Source organism: Cheilinus undulatus, linkage group 2, assembly GCF_018320785.1.
Source record: "Cheilinus undulatus linkage group 2, ASM1832078v1, whole genome shotgun sequence".
In the NCBI taxonomy this organism is placed as follows: Eukaryota; Metazoa; Chordata; class Actinopteri; order Labriformes; family Labridae; genus Cheilinus; species Cheilinus undulatus.
In genome coordinates, this window is record NC_054866.1 from 13,436,359 (window position 1) to 13,461,295 (window position 24,937).

The 24,937-nt window shown below is 39.0% G+C and overlaps 1 protein-coding gene across 3 annotated transcripts in view; it reads left to right on the forward strand.

Annotated features, from left to right (window-relative positions):
• LOC121515617 (unconventional myosin-Ic-like) overlaps positions 1 to 24,937 on the forward strand; it is a 105,581-nt gene that overhangs the window by 52,749 nt on the left and 27,895 nt on the right. For all 3 annotated transcript variants that reach the window (XM_041796478.1, XM_041796495.1, XM_041796488.1), the window contains 5 exons: positions 11,849 to 12,004; positions 14,194 to 14,309; positions 19,919 to 20,117; positions 20,934 to 21,014; positions 23,872 to 24,051. In XM_041796478.1, the coding sequence (XP_041652412.1) occupies positions 11,849 to 12,004; positions 14,194 to 14,309; positions 19,919 to 20,117; positions 20,934 to 21,014; positions 23,872 to 24,051 (732 nt within the window). The remainder of the gene's footprint in view (positions 1 to 11,848; positions 12,005 to 14,193; positions 14,310 to 19,918; positions 20,118 to 20,933; positions 21,015 to 23,871; positions 24,052 to 24,937) is intronic.

Consider the following 24,937-nt stretch of genomic DNA (forward strand, 5'->3'; position numbering starts at 1 on the left):
GTATTAAAGATATATTCAGATCATTTGATTTTTTTCCAGTATCATTTCAAAGTTTAAAAATTCAACTTTGGAAAGCACTCCCAGAGCTCCGGCTGCAGGTTGTGCTGTTTTGGCCCACATGCCCTCAGGTAGTCTGTCCACATTTCTGCAGCCTGCAGGCAGCTCTGCCACCTTGTCCCACCTGTCTAACTGCTCTGCAGAGTGGTGTCTCTTAGGACTGAAATAAAAACATACATCCTACCCAGCAAAATCCCACATTTCCATTGTTACTGAATCAAAAAGTCTAGAAGCTTGGATCCTGTAGGTGCCAGGAAAGTGCTTTGACTATATCAGTGTAAGATGCTAACATAAGAAACAGCTTTGAACAGTATTTAAAATTCCACATAGAGACGTCTCGTCATCATATATTCTATTGATGTAGTCATTACACCAGATCTAAAATTTGAGGTACAATATGTACAATTTTTTTAACTTCAAGGTTTAAACAGTCAGGGTTACCAATGTCCCCTGTCTGGTAGTCTAAGATCAACATTACAAGCTTTTTCCAGCATTATAAATTGTTTTGATACTGTTATGAATTATGAAATAAGAGTTGATGGGACAGGAGCTCATCAACAAACTAATCGACAAACCGACTGGAAGGTACCAACCCTAATTTTATTTTTTTCTTAGCTGAGTATTTATGTCTCCTCAGATATTTCCAACAATTTTCAATGTCAGAGAAATTCATATTTTTATAATTGTAACAGTCGTGTCTTTATACAGTTGCTGCCATGACAGACTTTAATAAAATCATCCTATTAACTATAAAGACATGTTCTTAACTAACAGACAGGGGACAAAAACCGCAGACAAAAACCAACTGGAGAATGAAAGAGCAATCAAGTGAGTTATTATTGCTACAACTTGATGATTTGAATAGCCTTTAAAACACCTTTGTTATTTATGACTGCTTTACCCCTTTGTTTTCATAAAAAGAAAGTTTAGCAAGGGACCAAGACAGAGCTCTGCAACTTTGCACATCACTTGAATAACTAAAAAAAAAGCTGTCCTGGTAACAGATTCAGACTTAAAGCACTATATAAAATGATGAGGATGAACCCATGATTGAAACACACAGCTAAGCTTTTACTTTAAAAAGCATACTGAAGGATTTAAGAGTACTTAGCGTTCATGATTAGAATCCTTTTTTGGCTGTTAGAATTTAAAACAGCTAGCTTCATTGGACTAACTGATAAAAATCTGTTGTTCCTCAAATGTGAGAGGATTTACTTCAAAGATATTACTGTTTAATTGTGCCTGGTTGGCTAAGATAATGTGACTTGCTAGCCACATCCTTGTTCAGTAAATTCTGTGGTTGAATTGGACACTTACAGCCTATGCATGGCTCTGAAGTCACTCTTGGATTCATTATAGCTTTATACTTACACAAAGACAACATTCATGTCTAATATGAATCTAGACTTTCAGTGTTTCTGCACCTCGTGCCCCTCTCTTTCTACCAGCTTATGCAGCACAGATGAGAGAAGACAAGAAGTCAGTGCCAGATGAGAGATTCATGGTGGAAAAATGCAGAAAAAGGGCAAAACACTTTTCTGGTAGCTAACTCTTTTCCTCAGCTGAGCCACACATTTTTCTCATTTGCTTGTTATTACAGAAGTTTTACAACTGTTCTGAAAAAAAAGTCAGAAAAAAGTGGATAGTTACCGTCCTCTTGCCTTCATTTTTGCACTTTCAATCTTATCTTTTACATTTAACAATGTTGAACTGGGATTGTTTTGAGAGTTTGCATGACACATTTGTTATCTTCTTTGAATCTCATTCAGATACACTTCCTGTACAAAGTAGGAGAAACAAATGTACTCATATGCTTATAGCCAATCCCATGGCAGCAACCAATATATTCAGGAATATAAACACAGTCTAAGCAATCTTCCAAAGTTGGAGCAGAGCATCAGATTAGGAAAGAAAGGAGATTTAAGTGAATTTAACCTTGCCCTGGTTGTCGGTGCAAGACATGCCGGTCTGAGTATTTCACTAACTGATGATCTACTGGGATGTTTAAAGCCCAACTTTCTCTACGGTTTGGGGAGATTGAACAAGAGAGAAGGTATTCTCTGAGCAGCAGTTGTCTGGGCCAAAATGCCCTGTTGATAGCATAAATCAAAGAAGAATGACCAGACTACAGTGTGTCTGCACAATTGTGGTAGGTGGTCATTTAGTAAACTTATTTTTGGTGTTTTTCTTCTCTTTTGACATTATTCATCAGCAGAATTATGAGTAAAGATGTGCTCCTTTTAAAATGCTTTGTTCAGTATTCTTTAAGAGCAGATCAGCTTCATGTATGGAGACTTATTGCTGATGAGATAGCAGGAAGCTTCAGAAAAATGTTAAAATGACAGCTCAAGAAGCTAAATTTTTAATATGAAACATCAGCCAACAAATAGGTCACTTATTTCTAAGTGGACAGCTCTGGCTAATATACTTGGGTGGTTGCTAATATAGCCTGCCAGGGTGGCCCATTCAAGTGTGGGAAACACTGCACTGGTTCAAGCTGATAGAATGCAACAATAATTCAAATAACCACTCACATTACAACAAGGGAATGTAGAAGAGCATCACCAAATGCACAACATGTCAAACTTCAAGTAGCTGGGCTTGCTGTAGCCATTCCTGTCAGTGAAGAGCAGCAACAACTTTATTCACCATTCTGATGCTCAGTTTGAACTTCATCACATTTTGACTAAAGCTGGGCTTACACCAAAAGATTTTCACAGTCACAGACTAAAAACTGAAACTGAAATTTTAGGAGTCTTACCAGAGTCACGGCCTGCTCCCGTCATCTCTATCGTTAAGTTTAAGGTGGTAATCTGCGCTGTTTTATATCAGTCTTTATAAAACGTGTTTGATATTATCGCAAGTCGCAGTGACGTAACACTATCAACAACCAATAGATGAGCTCTGACAAAACCGGAAACAGGAAACCTGCCGGTCAAAACAACCACAAAAGCAGCAGAGTGGCATGGATGAACAAGAAATACCAGCAGTGAAATGTCGAAGGTCTCGACTAATATGGACTGTCCAGAAAGAGGAGCGGCTGGTGGAGCTGTGGGCAGATCAGCCAGCCTGTTAGATGTGAATTGTCCGACATATCATGACAGAGTGGCGAAGGAAAAGAGATGGGCTGACATAACAGAAGCCCTGCAAATAAAAAAATTGCTAAAAGAATCTAGTAGTAGTCTTGTAATGACCCTGCAAGATTCACAGTCTTTGTAAAATCTTAGTCTGAGACTAGGCTGTGACTAAAAACTCTAAAAACTTGTCTTTAGATGTGAGCAGGCATGAGCTGATAGTTTTTGAAGAGTCTTTTCCAAATCTCTTCAAAGTCTTCTGATGTATGGGTAGCATAGGTCTACATGTCTTAATGCATTGGTTGCATCTATATGATTAGCTGATTACATTACTGCATTAATGAGCAACAGAACAGGTATACCTAATGACGTGATCACTGAGCATGCTTGCACTTAAAATATTTTACAAACGGTGATACATGCATCATAACTGTGACTTGAGAGTTTATAGAAAGGTGAGAATGATATTGGCGCTTTCTCTTAATCAATATACCCTAAAGATCTCCCTTCCTCAGCACTGTACGGTGCTCAGAAAGCAGCAGGTTAGAGGATATTTACATAAACAGTGTGACATCTGAGCTCTGTGCACGCACCCAGGGCGATGTAAAGGTCAAGCTGCTATTGTTCTCAGGCTGGCTGGATGATCAAATCCCTCTGCTTTCTCCTCCTTTCTCTGCTTCTCATAGTCATGGTACAGTTGAGTGTACAACCTGTTATTCAGCCAATATATTTGTGCAACTTGATGCTAATTTTTTTGCAAGAACTTCATAGTTGGAGTCTTTTATAGAAACGTGTCAAAAATATGTTTTTTATTGATACCTGAGTAATTTCTATAAGTCAGACAGTAGCCCAGGTAGAAGCGTTCACAGGGCATCTTAGGTCTGCTTCTGCTAACCTGGCTTTAGGCTGCCTTGTTTTCTGAACAGGATTTGGAAAACATGACGACATCTCAGAACCGGCCACTTGTGTTCCTGAGACCGGGTGGAGGTCCGGTGTGCGGCGCTACATGCAGGAAAGCCAAACAGTGAAGGCAGCACAGGGAAACAATGAAGTAATGGAGAGAGCGAGTGAGGGGCTGAAACACTGAGGGAAAGTGAATAAGAGAGAGAATGTATGGAGGAGGAAGAGGAGGGGAGAGGTGAGGAAACAAGGCTCTGGTTTCTTTCCTCCCAGGAGTCATAATATTTGGAGGGTTTTGTAATAAACCATGACATCTTAAAGTAAATGCACATCAGTTTTTCTACTCCTAACTGTGATTTAACCTGTTTCTAGATGATGAAATATTAACCTGTAGTCTAACAACCCGCTGTCTCGGAACTCTCTCCTGCTGCACAGTGACACGATCCTAGAATATTTGGAAAGCCCTGTGTGGGGCTGAACGATATAGGGATAGTTTGACATTGCTGTATTTTTCTTTCTGCAATATATACTGCAATATGATTGGAAGTCATTCAAAATAAATGCAGTGGCTTTCTTTAGGCTCCTTGATGGGCAACTGTCATTTAAGTCTTACGATCCTAATATCACTATTTGGAATATTTAGATCTGTTTTCATCTGAGGCCTGCACTTTATGAGAAAACAGATGTGATGCACAGTATATTTAGTCAGAGTTATGATTACTGAAATACAAGATACATTTTCAAAACCATCTAAAGTAAAGGGGTCAAAACATTGGTTATATTATTCAGTCAGTCAGAAACACTCTCATCATACATTTAACCATTTTATTGTAAAATAGATGTACAGGTTTACTTGGTGGAGAAGGCTCTGCTCAAAAGATGCTCCCTGGGTTAGTCAAGCATCATGTTTGACTTTCCTGTGAGTGCATGGCTAGAAACCCCCATATGGATAGATACATTTATGACAGTGCATATTGAATACAATAAAATAGTTAAAAAGCATTTAATCCATAGTAACATGAATCTGAATATCAGGGTGCAACTAGCTTTATGCTATAACGGAGGAGGCTGGGGTGAAGGAGGTGAAGTTTTGTCTGCAGCAGAGCATGGTGCATCAAAATTAATGCAAGTAGGGATTAATGAGAAGTATGTCATACTTAAATACACCACTGTGTTGAAAAAAGAGCTGTGATTGGCTGTGGGAGCTGGGAGATAATATTTAGGATCAGCTGGTTGTCTGCTGATCACAGCTGGGGTATGACTGCATGGCTTCATATAAATTGAGAAGTTAAATGACTGATGACACAAGCCCTATTCACACTTGTACAGATCCCTCCAGGAAGTGTCCTTAAGTTACCTGTGTTTGCTGTGTGAACACAAAGAGGAGTTTTTCATCCTGACCTTTAAAATTTGGCAGCTATTTGCCCCACCCCTCCCTTGCCTGACAGGTAAACAGAGGGAAAACCACCTGCTGTTAAAAAAATCAGGTTAGGAAATTTTTTTGGAGATTTTCCAGAAAAAAGATTTCAGTGTAGCATGTGTGACATGGACTACAGATTGTTGTCAGATACCCCCCAGCCACCCACCCACCCACATACATACACAGCTGCAGTTTCTTTGCTTTCTGTAGAAATGTGTGAAACAAAAAGGTCAGCAGAGCTCACGTCGTCCAGCTGTGAGAGAAGCAGGGATGTTTGAGATGTCAGACACGCATACACATACACATATTTGGCTTAATATTTGAAATTATGATCACTTTATTAATATTGATGTGGTGCATTTCAAAACTGTTTGTTCTTTTTGCTCTCCTCCTGAAGATTTCACTCCTGGTTGGTTTTGCAACACATCTGTTGCTGTGGTAACTCCAAGTGTAGTTTAGAAATGAAGAAAATCACTCCATGTGAATCTTATCTGTAAGGAAAACAGCAGCTGGTGTTTGTGCAACCAAACAAACTGACATTGTGTTTAATGGAGTTCAGTCTGTGCAGGAGTGAAGCTGATGTCTTCTTGCCAAGAACATAATATAAACATCAACATAAGTTTTATAGTTGAGGTAAAAAGTTTAAATCAACCCCCATTCATTAAGAGATTGGTCAGCTTTTGATGTCTCCCTCTTAGCTGTTAGTTGTTTGTCCTTGAACTTGTATTTTGAACCTCTGCACAAGGTTGAATGTCAGCATCTGCACCCCACAGCGTCTCCCCCATGTGTGAAGCACCATGGGACCCTGAAGATCTGCTTTGAAACCCAGGATCAAACATTATCATGCATACATGTGCGGAAATACAATCAAGATGTTGTGCACGTGGGTGTTTGTTGTGCAGAGAAGAAGACGGATGATGCAGTGATTAAATGTGCTTGGTGTTGTGTTAAAGGGGGGCAGTGCTGTGAGGAATTTCAGGGAGGACTGTTAATTTTCCAGTACAGTTTAAATGGAGCGATGAATCAGGAATGGAGTCATAACCCTGGCATTTATCATCTGCTTCATGGCTTGGCCGGACTGCCGGACTGCAAAGCATCCTGTAATGAAGGAAGACTACAAATTTAAAGGATTCATTGGTACAAGTCTGGAAAAGTTGACAAGCATAAGCAGAAGTTGTTTAATACTCAAATTAAAACAAGAAGAATGCATTTTCTGATGCTGATGCTAGCAATGCTAGCTCACTCTTACAAATTCTTTGTTTTAATTGTCAGTGGACATTTGTGGATGTTTCCTAGGACAGGGGTAATTATTCAGTTTTTACTCCATCCTTGGCCTTGTTTACTTGAATAATTAAGCTGTCACTTGTCCTACATTTCATGTCCAGATAAACCAAAGTTGAACAAAAAGCACGCCACTTTATCAAATCAAGTTTTCTTTTACTTCAACTTCACTCTATAGCTGTTTCAGTGGGTATAAACTGTTCCACTTGTGAATGAATAGGCTGTGTAGTAACACACTGCTCCCTGCCATCTTATTTTAACAGCTTTTCTTTTTTTGTTTTTTGTACAGAAAGATCAGACCAACTGGTAAAAAAACAACCAACAGAAAATCCTGCATGAATTTTGAGCATTGGACAGCCTACCATTGATAACAGGATATTTTAAGAGCACTTTAAAGGGATTTTTTTTAGCTTTGCACCAGCATCCACTTTGGCTAAACTTTGAGAGGTAACATGTCAGATCTCAGCATCATTGGGTCTCATGTTTATCCCTTGCTTGTGAATGTAAAATTGGAAAAAAATACCATGAGGGTTATAGACTTGCCCAAATGTCCACTCTGACTCAAGGATATTATTCATACTTTTTAGAGGTCATAGGTGAAGTTTATTAGGTCAAATTCTCATTACTTGTGAGCAAAATACCGTCAGAATCCTTAGAGGGGATTTTCCTCAAACTTTTACCTGCACACTTTGACTCAGAATGAACTGATTATATTTTTGAGCTGATTGTTCAACTCTATCCCACACACGCAAACAGCATCACCATCCGTGTCAGCTGCAGGTATGTGGGTAGGAATATTTCCTGCTCGTTTATTTCCTTTATCATAGCAGGAGTGCATCATTTCAGCCGTTGTCATGGTAATTTATGGCGTTGTCTGACAGTTTACAAAGAAAAACAATACCCCAAAGTTGTTAACTCTGCTCAAACTTCTGCTCTCACTGTGAAGTGTCTAGAGTCAAATGATCAAATATCAAACATGTCAGAAATCCATCTGACCAGTGGTGAGCTGCTCATCGGGTTGTAGTCGGGCGGTGGTCATCCGTTGTATTCCCCTGTACACAGCACGGCAAACAACGCCCAATCCAAATGAAAGTGGGCCTGACTTCAGAGTGCGTTATGCGAGTCAAAATTCATGTCTGAATCGGACAAAAATTGCACAGTGTATACCCAGTTTTAGATTGTTAGTGGCTTATGAGCTTCTGAGTGAATAAAATTGATGACAAGGCCGGTCAGGACACATGCAAAAACGTCTTCTCTGCCAACACGAGCTTTCGGTGTAGCTCTTTGCGCTTGTTTTAAAAAGAAATGTGGTCCGTTCTGATTAAACTGCCGTTCTGCAACAGCAACATCAAAGCTAATACCGCGGTAGCAGCCATTGGATACACCGGCAAATCCCGCAAACCAATGCTGAAGCAGACCAAGAGTAAAAAACAAGCTGTCAGTGTGTCTCACAAACTCATGCCAATGCAGGTCAGCAGAAGAGTGAAAGCATCTCTTTCATCCTCAAAAGGTGTCATCTTTACTCTTTATTCCATACAGGAATGTGGTCCAAGTGTACTAAAACTGCTGCTGTACAGAAATATACAAGCTAATCAATGCACTGGCAGTCACCAATGCAAATGCTTTTCAGTACAACTAAACCCCGCCCACAGCTACCACCTCATTCTCCTCAAATTGGTCCGAACAGTTTTTGGCGGCACAGACGCTGTGGATTAGAGCTTTTCAAGATAGATTTACTGGGTGTCACATATAGAGGCTGGCAAACCTATCTGCTTTGGAAGGTTAGCTCAAGGTCATTGAAACTTCAGATCTTGTGAGCACAATTTTCAAGAGTGCATTGAGGGATTTTTGTCAAATTTGGCATGGATCTTCACTTAGATTTGAGGTTGAAAATATTTTATTTTAGTGATCAAAAGTCACTGGAACCTTTTACCCTACTGTAGCTTCTTCTGATCTCTGCCTTTTTCGAAATCTTGAGTTTGAAGTAGCCATACATGTCTCTTCTTCCATAAATTGTTTTTTGGTTGTTGTTTAGCATATGATTGTATAAAAGCAGTGTTTAATGCATCAGTTTAACCTCTATTCACATGAATAGCTTTGTAATCCAGAGCTATTTAAAAAAATGCACCTACAGCATTAAAGAAATAAGACTTCTACCAGTCACACGACCACAGAACCACCCCAGCCCTTCTTCTTGACCACCCTTTCATTGTGTCACTATCCATTGTTTATAGATTAATTTCTCTCAATCCTATCTTGTATCAGGGTTCTTTTATTGCTCAGACTTAACCTCCTCTCTTTCTTTTCTCTCTTCTTTGTATTTTTCCTGTCTGTCTCACTAGGCGTTATTTGATAATCCTCTCCTCCCTCAAGCGTTCTCCTCTCTTTTCTCTCTCTATCTCTTCATTTTCCCTCCTGAGGGATGAAGGCAACTGTACTGCCAAGCACAACAACAACAACAACAACACCTGCTGTACTTTGTGTGTTCCTGTGTCCCTGCGTTGGTTCCCTCAGCCACTAAGCTCCCTGCAGAAGTTGACTCAGGATGAGTTAAAGATGGATGTGGCCGACATTCGTAATCTTATGCGTAAAACTCAAGCGTCTATTTTAGAAAACGGCTTCTTGGGCAAATGTGTCGGTGATCTCAAACATGTAAGTGTTGCTGTTTAACCTCTGAGCTGTACATTTAAAGATATGAAGGATGTTACATTTTCTTTTTTTTCTCACACATCTGAGTTTGACTGTTTGGACAACATAAACTCTCTGAGGGGCTGTTTCAAAGAAAGTCTTGTTTTGCTTTTGGTCTGTGAATGGTTTTTAGACTTCAAACGGTGATTCTTGGCATCGGTCTGAATGTGCTCTATTGTTGTTTTAAAGCTGTGAGGGGGACTGGGGAGTTTCTCTTCAAGTCCCAAAAGATGTGATGAGAGTTTGAAGAACAGCAAGGGCTTCATGGTCTACAAATGGCTAAACTGGAAAGAAGCTGACTCTGGACTTTGGCTTTTATTTGTAAAAAAGGCTCCTGAATACCGATAACTAAGCCTAGCTTCAAAGCTGAAACAATTAGTTAATTATTATGATTCATCAGCGTTGACTGTGATTATTTTAGTCTTTTTGATTTGTGGATTTCCTCTGTTTTGTATTATAGAAAAAAGAAAGCTAAGAAAGTAAGTCTTTAGCAAATTTAAAATGGTAATAGTTTTTTGTCACCAGTTTTGACATTTTTAGAGCTGGTTTGTCCAAAAAAGATATTAATAGCTCCAGACAATTCTTCTAATAATCCATGCATTGCATTTTATCTTGAAAAGCCTGAAAATAGTTCAGATCTTCGCATTGGTTCATCTATACACTACTGGAGTTCTTACCAACACAAACCACCAAACTTGATTTAATATAGCTAAATTCAAACTTCCGATGCAGAAATGTTAGAGACTAGGTCAGGCTACACACCTTTAGTGGATTCTGGCCTGATTGTGTTGTTGCAGCTCATCATCAAACGTCCCATGACCAAGACTGGCATGTCAAGTTTTCCTGCATCTTTCTGACAATGACTCCTTCTTTGACCCCTATACCAATAGGATAGCATTTGCTCCCTATCTTTGTCTCATCATTTACCAAAGTAGTAGTATCCAATTCCTCACACCCAATCTTTTTCTCCTTGTAGGGATCTTCAGGTGACACACAGTCAAGCTAGCATAGATAGCTAAGTGGGCCAATTTCATGAAATGTTACCACATTCCTCAAGGAACCTCAAGGTTTATTTGAAGGATTGCCAGTTCATATTGTCCTCTTCTTATAGGCATAAGTCCACGATCGTTTCTTCTTGTTTTCTTCTTCTCTTAGCACGGACCACAAAAGACACAAAAAAAATCATGTCACCTTGAATGTTAAACTAGGCAAACTCTACGCAGTATTTATCCAAATTTGACATGAATTTTGAGTCGAATGACTCATGTTGAAGTGAGCCCTCCTTTCAGTGTGACATTGGTCATGCAATGTACAGGGGTACACGACTGCCGACCTTGGCCGACGCGTTGTGTCTAACTGGTCAGATGGATTTTGCCACGTTTTATATTTTGGTCATATGACTGCCCACACCGCCACAGTAAGAACAGAACCATGAGTAGAATCCTCAACTTTGGAGCATTTTCTTCCTTTTTAAAATGTTGGGGAGCATTTCCGCATGCTTGCACTTTGTACTGGAAACACTGATGGGAAGTAAGACACCAGTGCGTTGACAACCCTGGCAAACCCTGCTTTTTGTAGCTCTCCAGTCAGACATATGGGAGGCCAGAATTGAGGGCAACAAATGGGTTTAGGGGTTTCTCCACTGATCACTACACATTCTGTAGGGCACAAATATCTTGTGTTAACTCCAGGTGTCTGTGAACTGTTAGAAAGCTTCTTATATCATTGTGAAAACAGGAGAAATGCCTTTTTGATGTACCTTCTTTGACTATAATGAAGGAAATAAACAAGCAGGTTAAAGACCTACCCCTGGACCTCCAGCTGACACAAAATATTTATTATATAACTGGTAGTTATGTTTGCTGGTGATACTATTTATGTGTGTGAGGGATAGATTGAGAGAACAGTCATTGTTTGTAGTGATTGGAAATATGAAAATGAGACAAAAAAAAAAAAAAACAGATTTCGGGGCACAGATGGCTTAGTGGTTAGGTTGAGCCTCACAAAAATCTGACCTCAACCTATGTGTGATTTTCTGGACATTTGCACTTAATTGATGCAGAGCTTGGGCGTTTATCTCAGTAAGAGATACTATGAAAAATTTTGTGAAGTTAAACATTTCCGCCAACAAGTATTTTGTTAAAAGGAAGTAACTGATTTTGAAAACTGCTAGTACAAGGACACAAAAATGTTGCCTATTGACTGTAACACAAGTACATGTAATCTGTTGCTTTCCACCCTGATGGATGGTTTACTCTCACTGCTCACTCCTTCGTCCATAATGAGGATAGATTAAGTGTGTAGATGTAGCGTATTTTCACTCCCTCTGTGTGGGACAAGCAGAGTCTGATTAATGAAGTGCTAAAGTACATAAGTTAGATCCTTTTATGTATCTGCTAACCTCTCCTCCCTTCTCTTTCCCCTCCAGGTGGTGGCTAGTGACGGTGTCCGGGCTATGATGGAGTCGGCCCTGACAGCCAGAGACCGGGTGGGGGTGCAGGACTTTGTTCTGCTAGAGAACTACACCAGTGAGGCAGCTTTCATAGAGAACCTGCGCAAACGCTTCAAAGAGAACCTCATCTATGTGAGTGTGAAAAGATATTACTTCCTCATGTATTTTCAACAGAACCAGATTGATGCAGCATTTCTGAGGCTGATATTACTTATACTATTAAAATCTCCTGGGGGAAATTTCAACTTGATTTGATTTTGGTGCCCCATGTGGACAAAGCTCTATCTTATTAGTCTCATCATTCTTTCATTTAACAGTTACATTTGTCACTCACTGAGTGTTTTCTGTGAAAATGTATAAAAAGACAGTTGTGCTAGTGGGCTTTTAATCACTTCGTCTGACTCCTACCTATGTTTAGTGTTTTTAGACATATCATTTCTACTTTTTTGAGCCACTTTATTAGGTACACCTGTTCAACTGCTCATTAATACCAGTATCTCACCAGTCAGTAAACCGATGCGTTTAGGCATGTAAGCATAGTCAAAAGTCTGAAGTTCAAACCGAGCATCAAAATGTGACCGAAAGGTGATTTTAAGCGGCTTTGAATGTGCCATGGTTGCCGGTGGTCTGGCAGACCATCATGTTGTTTACGCCAAAGTCTGACCCTGTCATTTGAGTTTTGCAGCAGAAATTGAGGCTCATTAGACCATGCAACACTTTCTCAATCTTCTGCTGTCCAATTTTGTTGAGGCCATGGGAATTGTAGCCTGAGTTTCCTGTTTTTGGCTGACAGGAGTGTCGCCTTGTGTGGACTTCTGCTGCTGAAGTCAATCTGTTTCATGGTTTGACCTGTTGTGTGCTCAGAAGAGATGCTCTTCTACATACCTCAGTTAACAACTGGTCATCTTAGATATTGACACCTTTCTGCTTGAACCAGTCTAATCATTGTCCTCATGAATAAGCCAGTTTCTCCCAGTGAGCTGCTGCTCACTAGATATTTTCCTTATTTCAGACCATCCAAAGAACACCATAGAGCTAGTTGAGTGTAAAAAAAAATGTAGATCAGCAGTCTGTCAAATACTAACATCAACTTGTTCGTCTCCAACAATTACGGCATTTTCAGTCACCTTAATCACCTTATTTTCCATTCTGATGCTGGTTTTAAACTTCAGCAGATCATCTTGAAAATGTCTGCATGCCCAAATCATTGGTTGTTGCCATGTCATCAGCTATATGAGTAAAAGGGCATTTGAACAGGTATACCAAGTAAAGTGATTGGTGAGTGCTGGTAATAACACTTGTAATGAAATGAAGGATTTAGCCACCATAAAAGATGTTTGACTTACTTTTTTTAGTGTCAGCAATTGATACGGTTATATTCTCATTTTTTTATTTTTTCCATTTTCTGCAATTTTCCAAAAGATATTTTTTATCAGATACTATCAATATCAAACATTGAGTATCTAATTTAAAACAACAATGAGGATCATTCAGTGTGAAGGTTTCGGCACCCCCCGTGGGTAACATATTTTGTGTGAAGTCTTCTTTAAAGCGCAGGAAATGTACTTATCTGGTCCAGATTTGTTTAAATAGATAAACTCTTCTTAGACTCTTATTAACATCTGCTGTGGCATTCAGATGTCAAGTGGTGATCCCTAATGCAAAAGTTTGATGCAGCTTAATGCATACTAAAACTGTTGTCTGATATCTCAGATGGCATACAGTGGTGGTCTTGGATGCCTTCATCAGCATTAGTTTGCCAGTGTAAGCACAAAGCCTACTGGCACACATTTAAAGACCTCCCGGACCCACTGACATGATCTGTGGTCCATCAGTAAGTAGAAGGCATAGCTTTATTTATTCCCCTCCAGCCTTGCTCTGAGTGATGACATTCTCTTGTGGCTGATTCACCCCCTTTATTCTTATTGCCACCAGCAAATTAACTACAGTGAGCCTCAGAAATGATGGATGGGCTGTTAATAGCATGAGAGAGACAGACAAGTGAATGCAGGGCTTCACCAATGATATGGTTTTAGTGTGCAGGCACAGACTTGTGCTGTTAGCTTGGTATCCCAACATACAGAGCAGATGTTTAATTCAAGCTTTAAACAAACCCATAGTTGTAAAGTCAGTTAGATGAATACCTAGAATGCAGCAAGATTAAAAAGAGTTTAATCATTTTGGCTACCCCGTCAGAACTGTCCTCTGAGGATATTTGATGACTTTAACTTTCCATCGAGTATCACAAAATGTTATTTATGATCGTTTTTCATTATATGCCTTTAAATGAAATTAAACGTTGTTTATTCCCTCTCTGTCAGACATACATTGGTTCAGTGCTGGTGTCGGTGAATCCATACAAAGACCTGGAGATCTACACCAAAAACCATATGGAGCGATACAGAGGAGTCAACTTCTACGAGGTCTCACCACACATGTAAGTGAAGAAGCGCTGCACACTTCACACCACTCAGATCAGGGACAGAAGATTTTTTAAAAAATTGATTCCTGGGAAATTGATATAAAGAGGTTTGGTAAAGTTCAGGTAGATGTCATCAGCCAGCACTGTTAGGCCTTATCAAAATCTTTGATGTGCCTTCAGATTTTTTGATATTGACAGGCCCGATTATTTTTCTGTGTTCAGTCTTAATAAAAGAGAGGATCTCACAGAAATAGACTAGGGATGTACCAATGTTTCACTTTGGTATTGGCCAATATCAGCCCTGTTGAAAAACATCGTTCTTCTGCAAATAATGTACCGTGAACAGCTGGCAGTAGCAGGCTGAAGTTAGTTTCTATGAAGCATATTGTGCCAAGGCCAAGGTTAAAAAAAGTTCAGGAATTTTCTGTAGTCTTTCTTTCGCTTCCCCTTTTTGTTTTCAATTTCAGTTCATTAGTTTAGATTAGTTTTAAGTGCTGCTTTATAAGTTTATTTTTCATTTTTGATTTGAAAAAATGCTTTATTTTAGATCAGCTTTTATTAGTTTTGGTATTTTCTCTGTAATATGGGATTCTTGTAAGGAGTGAGACCCAAAAGGACCAGAAAAATAAACATCCAATTTTAAAAATATATTCAAATAGGCTACTCTTCATTACTCATTTTATTTTTTCAAGTTTGATGTTTGAATAAAACTCAAGACCTTTAATTAAATTTGGCATTTCTCAAAACTCCAGGCTTTGGTGCTCTTGTCAGTCAGTCTGCTTCTGTCAAAGACTAAAACTAAGGATATTTTTGTCCTGAATTTTATTTTATTTCAGTTATTTTGTAAGCACACAGAACAGTTTTAGTTTTTTTGTAAAGCCTTGTTTTTATTCTTGTTTCAGTAAACTAAAATAATTCACATTTTAGTTTTAGCTGTTTCTTTAGTTTTAGTTAGCCCTAATAACCTTGGTAAAAGGACATTACTGCTTGTTAGCAAACAAATTCCATCCTTACTCCCATCCTACTGTCCATCCTTCTCGTTACACATCAGTGATGTCAACCAGATGACGTGGCTGATAGTATGACTGCATTTGTTACAATGTTACAGTGTCACTTAGCAGATGCTTTTATCCAAAGCGATGTACATTCAAGAGCAAGAACAACACAAGCAAAGGTCTAGACAAGAATAAACAACGTTCATAAGTGCTACAAAGTGATTCAAGTCCATTTGGATGCAGGTACTGCCATTCAGTGTTAAAGGCAATAAAAATGGTGTATAAAGTTTTTTTTGTTTGTTTTTTTTTGTGGTTTTTGTTATGTTTTTATTTTGTGGGGGGTGGGTTGTTATCACAATATCAATGTGAGATCTCTCATCATAACCATCAATTTAGTTGTCTTCACAAACAAATAATGACCAAAGTAGTTGGGAGACTCATTCTACCACTGGGGACAACAGCGGAGAATAGTCTAGCTAAGTGCATAGTGTTCTCTAAAGAGCTGGGTCTTTAGCTTTCTTTGAAAGTAGAGAGGGACTCTGCGGAACGAGTGGAGTTGGATAGTTCATTCCACCATTGAGGGACAACAGAAAAGAAGAGTCGAGTTAGTGACTTAGGAGCCTAATGTGCTGAAAGTACCAGGCGCCTTTCGCTGGCTGAGTGTAGTGGGCGAAAAGGAGTGAAGACCTGGATGAGGGACTCCAGGTAAACAGGAGCAGTTTTGGTTACTGCTTTGTAAGCAATGATTAGAATTTTGAATTGAATGCGAGCTGCAACTGGAAGTCAGCGTAGAGAGATGAACAGAGGAGTGACATGAGCTCTCTTGGGTTGGTTAAAGTCCAGACCTGCTGCTGTGTTCTGGATCATCTGCAGAGGTTTAACTGTGCATGTAGGGAGGCCTGCCAGTAATGAGTTGCAGTAGTCAATGCGTGATATTACAAGAGCCTGAACCAGGAGCTGTGTTGCATGCTCTGTCAGGTAGGGTCTGATCCTTGAATGTGACGACTCCGCTGTCTTTCTACAGTCATACTTACCGTGTCTAATCTGTAGGGGTGGGAGAAAAAATCGATACAGCATAGTATCGCGATATTTTGTCTGGTGATATATCATATCGTCTCTTCCACCAAGTATTGATTTTTTCAAATTAGTTGCTAATATGAGCTGAAGTCTATGATAATGGAAAAATAAAATAAATTGTTTGTCCCGTGAGGTTGGCAGAGGTGACAGTCGTAGAGCAAGTTAGTACAACAAACATGGCAGTACCAGGTGAGGACATTAGGAATGCAAGCAGGGCACGAATGAGATGGACATGACACATGAGGTTTTCAAGAAGTGCTACATGAAAATAAAAGAATGTGTAAATACGAAAACATAAGGGCAAGACTAATGCTAAATCAGCTAAACAGTTGAAAAAAATGATATAAATAGCAATATATTTCACTATATATGGTATCGCAATACTCACTGTATTGCAAAATGTTTAGAATCTCAGTAATATGGAATTGTGACCCAAGTATCGAAATAATATCGTATTGTTGGGCCACTAGTGATTCCCTACTAATCTGTAATTCTGCTTATAACAGGAATAACAGATCTGTTAATGAAAACAATACAACATGGACTCTTAAACAAAGGAACATGCTTATTTAGACAAAGTATTTCTAGAACAGAGAAGCTTGCTACTGGGAAAGTGCAGCACTGTGAAGTTTTTAGATAAAGAGAACATTTAATCCTGAAGTTGTTTTATAACTTATTTCTTAAAAAAGTCCATTATGCTGAGCAAACAACCCTGTCTGTGTAGCTGTATAGCCTTGCTTCTATGCCTGAGCTCACAGCCTCATAATAAAGAGGCCACACAGTCCAGGATCTCTTGTGGCTTATATAGGCCTATCAAACTTTCACTGAAGTGTTAAATAACTCAAGTGTGTTTTATCTCAGTCAGGAATACAATATTTTCTAAATTACTTCTTCAGTGATTCAGACCTGGTGTAATGATGTTGACTGGCTGGAATATTCTGCACATTTTAATAAACTGCCTGATGAAGGTTTACCTGATGGAAACGTTACTCTCTTCCCACCAGTCTAATTAATGAGATGAGGGAACTATTTTTCTATTGAGAATAATTCAGCTAAACACGGTTTACTCCATTCACAGTGGACAGCTTATTTACCACACAATACAGAGCTTTTTAACCATGATGATCTAATGTTTGTTGCACCTGCTTTCTTAATGTTGTCACAGCGTTTATGTTCAGTGTGCATGGGAAAATTTTCTCATCAAGTCAGCTGCTTACATAATGTTCTCATAGTTGCTCAGACAGTTTCAGGATGTCATGGCATGAGGCAGAGTGTTTGTTTGAAAGGTTAACACTGAAATAGTCTGGGAATTCCTTCCATATAGGTCAGGGACAGAACAATCCAGGGCATTATGGAGACTTGAGGCAGCATAATGTCAGAATCTCACAGTTCTAGCCTTTGGTAGGTTTCTTTCTCTTGTTACTTCATCACTTGAGCATGTGGCCAAATGTTTTTGATCCCTCAGAGTGGAAAGAAAGATGTGCTTTTAGCGAGTGGAGTTGAAGGGTCAGAGAGGAAAAATGGGAGGGAGAAGCGGACAGAAAAGTAATCAAATGATGGCACCATGCAAGAACTTTCCTCCCTTCATAGAGGGAATTCCTTTGACCTGAACCTGAACCCCACAGCCCCCTAAAATATCACACATATATTCACACACATACAACCAAGCCAGTGGTTTTATCCTCCAGCAGATAAAGTGGTGTCAAAAATGTTTCAGAACAGGCTGAAACATCATAACAGAGCTAATAGTACTGGGAAAGGCTGTCCTCACTGGACTTTATGATTCATACTGGATGTCTTTCCGAGATGATATCTTGTGTTGCAACCTAGCACAATTTTTCCAAGGAAGCATTATGCCAAATTTTAAACAGAACACCAACAACATGCCTGATCTCTTGGTCTGAATAATGCCAGTGAAATAATGAATTATTCACCTATTAAGTTCAGAGTAGCAACGGTGAGTTTTAATCTACACATTTAATGTTGAATGTATATTTTGTGCATCTTTTTCTCCTTTTTAATTTTGTGTTTGCCGCTGAACTATTTCTGGTCCAATTGACCAAAGTTTATGATTAAAACTCCTGATAAGGAAATACTTCTATCATTGTCTAAAGCTGATTTTATCAACATGTTTTGACTAATGGATGACATGATTAGTTGAATGACAGATGTGTGGCCTCAGAATTTCTTTTATTTTTCTTAATTACCACACTACACTTAGTCTTCATGGAAATTTTGTTATTTATATATAAAAGATTGAATTTTAGGCTTTTTATGCCTTTACTTATAGAGGAGGAAAGTGGAAAGAGTGGAAACAGGGATGAGAGAGTGGGGGATGGCATGCTGGAAGGAATCACAGACTGGACTTAAGCCTGGCCATCCAAGTAGATAGGGCATTACCTGACAGTTAGGCCTAAGGATTTATGTGTTTTACAGTATTTCAAGTCCTTATGTGAGTTTTGACTGATTTTGTTTATTCTCCATGCTAGCGATCCTAAGAGGCATTTTTTAGGTTAATCCCTCCATATGTCCATTTGTCTGTCAAGCCTTCTTGCCTTCTTCACCTTAACTCTTGAATGAAGTGATTAGATCTCTGAGGATGTGGGCCAAAGGTCAAGGCCATTAGGCCTCATTTCCATCCCTTGTGTGATCTCTCAGGAGTTCTGTGGGGGATTTTCTTTAAACATTGCTTAGCCTAAATGTCAACTCTGACTGGAGGATAAACTAATACACTTTGAAGTTGAGTGTGACCTCAATCTTGTGAGCTCAATTCTGAGTGAATCGTAGGGATTTGTGTCAAATTTGACACAACAACATACACTTTGACTTGAGGATGAAGTGATGTGATTTTGGAGGCCAAAAGTCATTGCGGCATTACAAAATGTGAGGTCACAGCCCTTGTACCATACAGCAGATTCTAAGGAGCTACATCTAGCTGCAGGTACTTTGATTAATTTACAAATGTGGTTGATTTTGGCAAATTGTTTGCTTTTCAAATTTGTTATCTTGTGTCTTTTCATGCATTTATAGACTCTGTCTTGGCCAGGATTCTCTTGAAAAACAGTTGTTAATTTGAATAAGAGTTCCTAGTTAAAGGTTTGATACATCTTTAAAAACTGTCTTTTGAAGCGAGCTTTCCAAAAATTTTGTACCTTGCAGAGCAGGTGATGGTTCAAGTTCCTCTCTTTAATAGGTAATGTGTTTTCATGATTACAACCCAAGCATGTGCTTCTCCCTTCTCACTTTAGGGAGTGAAAAATGCTTTCAGATGTTCAGTCATTTTGAATTTGACACTTTTGAAATCCAACTGTAACAATAACTTTGAAATCACAGTACAAAACATATATGCATATGCATATTTACACAGTAACTTAAGATTGGGTTATTTAGTCCTCTTGAAACAAGCAAAATCTGTTTACACTGCACAAGTGCTTTTTGTGGTCTGTGTTTTCATAGAAAATTGCATTGTATTTTACTTTTGTATTTTACTTTCTTGAAACATTTCTTCATAGTTTAAGTTCAGCTTGATCAATTCTCTCTCCTCTCCTGCAGCTATGCGGTGGCAGACAACTCATACCGCTCCCTGAGAACAGAGAGGAAGGACCAGTGCATCCTCATCTCTGGGGAGAGCGGCGCTGGAAAGACAGAGGCATCCAAGAAGATCTTGCAGTACTACGCTGTCACTTGCCCAGCCAGTGAGCAGGTGCAGACCGTCAAAGACCGCCTGCTGCAGTCCAACCCTGTGCTGGAGGTGAGATTTTTCCACTGCGCATAAATCTATAAAAAGTCCCCCTTAAAGCTGCTGTAGTTAATCAATTACTTACAATCTGTCACATCAACATAGTGTTTAGAATAGTGTTTTTGGTAATTAATCCCCCTTTAGATGCATTTGAGTCTCTTGTAACAAAAATAACCCCTATAGCCTTTTATCTATAATAGCGTAAAAAAAAATACAAACTCTGTATGCCTCACACTGGCGAGGTCTGATTTTTGTTGTGACTGCTGTCAAATTATGCATACGGTAGCCTGCATGGTTTAAGAAAGACACACTAGCTCATATTCATTGTTTAATTCGAGATATATAGAACATCATCAAACAGGAACATTTGTTCCATATTAGCACGTTTCTCAGCAGCCTGTGCTAGTTAAAGAAAATTGCAAACACTGTGAAACACAGACGGGTTAAATTGAACATCAAAAACCTTTCATACAAACATTGATTCTTTCTGGCTAAATTTGTATGAAACATTAAAGAACAGATTGCTGGTGTAATTTTAAAAATGGAGAGTGAGTTTAGGGAAGTGCTTGTTTAGATATCTGTAGCGTGTTTGCCAGATGCTTTCCAGATGTGAACAACTTTGTGAATTTGTGTGTCCTATAATCTGTGCTACTGTCTGAACCAAACACTGCAGGAACTCTTAATAACTGTGGTTTCCTCTGTTTTTCACTGCTGCCTCCTCACCCGTGTTTCTATCTCTACCACACTTTATCTCTCTGTCTCTTAATCCTTCAATCCTCACTCCTCTCCTTTCACTCCTTTCTCCCTCCCACTCTCTGCTCCCTCCAGGCCTTCGGCAATGCCAAGACGTTGCGTAACGACAACTCCAGCCGTTTTGGCAAGTACATGGACATTCAGTTCGACTTCAAGGTGAGCAGGATGGTTTGATTTACAGTGGCAGCCACTTTAACTTAGCTCTGGAAGAAGGAAAATATCACAGCAAGCTGTTTTACTGTTGTAGAAGCAAGGTAAACTAAAGGCAAGTCAGTCATCATAAGTGGAGATGACATTTCAACCCAACAAGATTTGCTTCTTAAAGCTCCCGCAAGGTAGCTGATTTTGAAACTGACAGATATTCTTTGAAAGTGTACACTGTAGAGTAGTTAGTTATCTCAGTTGTCACTTGGGCATTTTAACCTGTTTTATTCTCTATTTTTTTAAACCAAAGATGGTTGTTGATTGGTTGGATGCACTAACCGATAAGGAGACAAGCCCAGCTTGTACCTCCTCATAATCCCATCTAAAAAAGAAAACACAAATAGGAGGAGGTGGATTAATGGTCTTAGATGCTCCACTATCCCTGTAGGGGACCACCTCTTGTCCTTGAATAAAACGTTGTGTTTACTTATGTATTACCACCTTTTACCAACATGACTACCATAGAACTTAGTCGTAACAGTTAGAAAACATTATATACTGATTTAGTGTGGCTAAAATGGTCTGTTTAAATCCATTTGACCGTGTTAGTTGAACTGAAATCATACTAAATTGAATTTCTGGATGTTTAGACTAATGCAGTTAGACATTGACGTACTCTTGCATGTATACACTTCAGTCTCACTCTAGACTAGGTGTTATGCACATGTTCCATGCTTGACTTCGACATGGAAGTTGATGATCTTAAACAGTAGAAGTCACATTCTCATCTGCCTTCGAATATCAGCATAAGCTTGAGGGGTAGCATGCATCTTATTTGTGTGAAAAGTAACGCTAAAAGAATCTTCAAAATGTGTGGAACTGTTTTTTTTCCCATGTTTTCCCTGTTCAACAAACAGCCAGTTGGCTGCTTCCTCAGTTAATTGCAAGTTCAACAGTTGTATGATACCAGGATGAAAGGTTAATATTTCCATGTACTATAAGTACTGTACTGTACTGGAGAGGGACATGCTTAAAAATTCATAGCTTTCACATGACATCACAGCTTACATCCACTCATGGAACCGCACCCTGGCAGACAAGAAATGCTTCCTACTGTTCAACACTACGGAGAAGTTAACAGTCTTAGTTGCAATGTCTTAGCTACTTTTACTTTTATTGTATTTTTTAATGAAAGAAAGTTGATCCTCTGCTAGATCCTCTAACCCAGCATTTCTCAACCTTTTTTGTGGTCAAGGCATCCTTAAATACTTTTAGATTTGTTAAGCCACCCCAATCCAAATGTATAAAACAGTAACTGATCTAAATCTTTATGACTGCCAAAGGATTTTTGAAGTAGTAGAGTTAAAGATACATTTCCAAAGCCCTTTCTGTTAACAATGTAGATGCCTTTATTTAACTGATACACTTCTTTGTGTTTTGGTATCAAGCCTTTAAAAGGAAATTGGACAGATCTTAAAAGCATGCTTTGATGTGTTTCTTCCCATTAACCCCTGTTGAACTAAAGACAAAGAAGTAAATGATTCTTGCACAGTGACTACTGATCGCTGACCAGATTTCAGAAAAGAGCATTTGAGACTATTCTAATAATTTATGCAGAGATGCCTAATGATCAGGTAATGATAATTCTGGGTGAAAATAACTGATTTTGAAGGAACCACAGACAGTGCCAGAAGGCACCCCAGAGAAAGGCTGCTCTAACCAAATACGAGACAAGCCCAGAACGCCATCAGAAAGAGAAATCCCAGAGAGGAGCGAATTGCAGCTCAACACAAATAGCAATCTGCTGTCTTTGAAGTTTACAACAGAATGTAGCACCTAACATTCTTTTCCTAATCCTGACTCCAATTATTGCATTAACTGTCTTTTCACCAACCTTTCAGTGCCAGAACACTGACTGGCAACTGACATTGATCTAAGTAATGTGAACTAGCTTATATTGGCCAATTAGCATTCACCTATACTTTGGTGGGGAAGACTTTCTGGCCTTTCACTTCCAAAACAGCAGCACTTTTATCCAAGCATATAAAAGTACATATAGCTGTCCGTAATTTTGTCGACATCCATCCAGGTTAATGCATAAGTAGACAGATTCTTCCCTACTGTAGCTATAGCGGTACATGAACAGCACCGTTCTGGCTGTATTAGGGATTATGATAGTATCTCTGGTGTTGCTGATCATTTCAAGGTGACAAAAACCTCTAAAGTAATATTTCTGGTTGTCAGGTGATATGAGGGTGTGTTTCTTTGAAAATATACTGCACAGTGTTTGGTGCTACTGTCCTTTGAGTTTAAATAGAAGTCAAATGGTAAAAGCTGCCCAGTTAAGATTAAATAATTGCTGCTGACAGAATTTCTGTTAGTTATGGGATGACTAATTATTCATATCAATATTGGCAATTTTACTTATGAGAAATTAATTATATTATTGTCATCAACACATGACTATTGATTTTGTTTGAAATGTCTGTACTGTGCAAAATGTTTGGTGTTGTGTCCTGATTGAATAAACTAAACTAAACAACATAAACATCGTTGATAGCGACAATAAATGTTATTAGTAGATTAAATGGCATAAAGTACTTGCCATATACACATTTTTCAAATCAGGCCTTTTTATTAAATTTCTGATCTAGTATGTTGTAATAAGTATACTGTAATAAACCACATCACTCCCTCTCATGTGCCCCTTCATGCCAGTAAATTAAAAGTATAATGAACTTAAAAATTCTCTGTTGGCCTGCATGTTACTGTATTTCAATCCTAAATCACACCTCAGTACCCCTGCCTCACCCTCTCCTCCTCCTCACCTTCGTCTCCTGTCTCCCCCTGGCCTTTACCCCGTCGACAGGGCGCCCCTGTGGGTGGTCACATCATCAACTACCTGCTGGAGAAATCTCGTGTGGTCTACCAAAACCATGGGGAAAGGAACTTCCACATTTTCTATCAGCTGATCGAAGGAGGGGAGGAGGACCTGCTAAGACGCCTCGGTCTGGAGAGGAACCCTCAACAGTACCAGTACCTTGTCAAAGTAAGTCACTAACTTGTTTATAGGCAGGTTTTAAAATTAATAGATCAGTATCTATTATTTTAATAAGGGATTTGGGACCATTAACAGATTTTTGCTGTGGAGGAGTCCATGGTGTCAGTTTTAGAGTGCTTCTCATCAGGGCTGCACAAGTCAACTTCTGCTCCCCTTAGTAGGTCTACTTGAAATAGCTCTGTATGTTTATTTTCCTTCACTCAGTGATGCATTACAAAATAGTTAAGATGTAAAGAAATCATGTTGTGGCATAAGGAGCAGCACGAGACATGAAAATTGTATTTTTGAGGAACAAGTCTGATTAGTTTCTCCTCCAACATTGCTGCTCACAAACCTGATATCAGAGGTCCCACTCCCTCTTGATTTGTTAATAAGTGAGAGAAGTGGCATTGACAAGCCTCAACATGGTTCAAAAGGTTAAACTTTTTTACCTAAGAATGCTGTAAGTGCAGGGAAAAAAACAGCAGGTGCTTTTAGCATTTCCACAATAGTGCTGTACCAAAGCCTTAATGTTTATTGATTCCACAATGGCATAATATTGGTGTCCCTGTCTGTTAATCTGTTATTGAACACATAAACATTTGAATGGCTAAACGTGTTAGCTCAGCTTGTTCCCCCTGCTCATATGTCGTTATATTAAAATATCTGTGCTACTTTCCAGGCTGGCATGCAATATTAGTTTTGTTTTTGTGTCCCTATTTCCCCAAACACATACACCAAGCTACTGAACAGCGAAAACCTGACAAGATTATCCTCTCCCTGATGGTAACAGGTAGTTTATAAGTTTTCTGTTTATATGTAAAAAAAAGTGCTCTCTTGTAATTAACACTATGAGGCATCAGCTGCATATTTATGGCTATACGGATATCAGCCA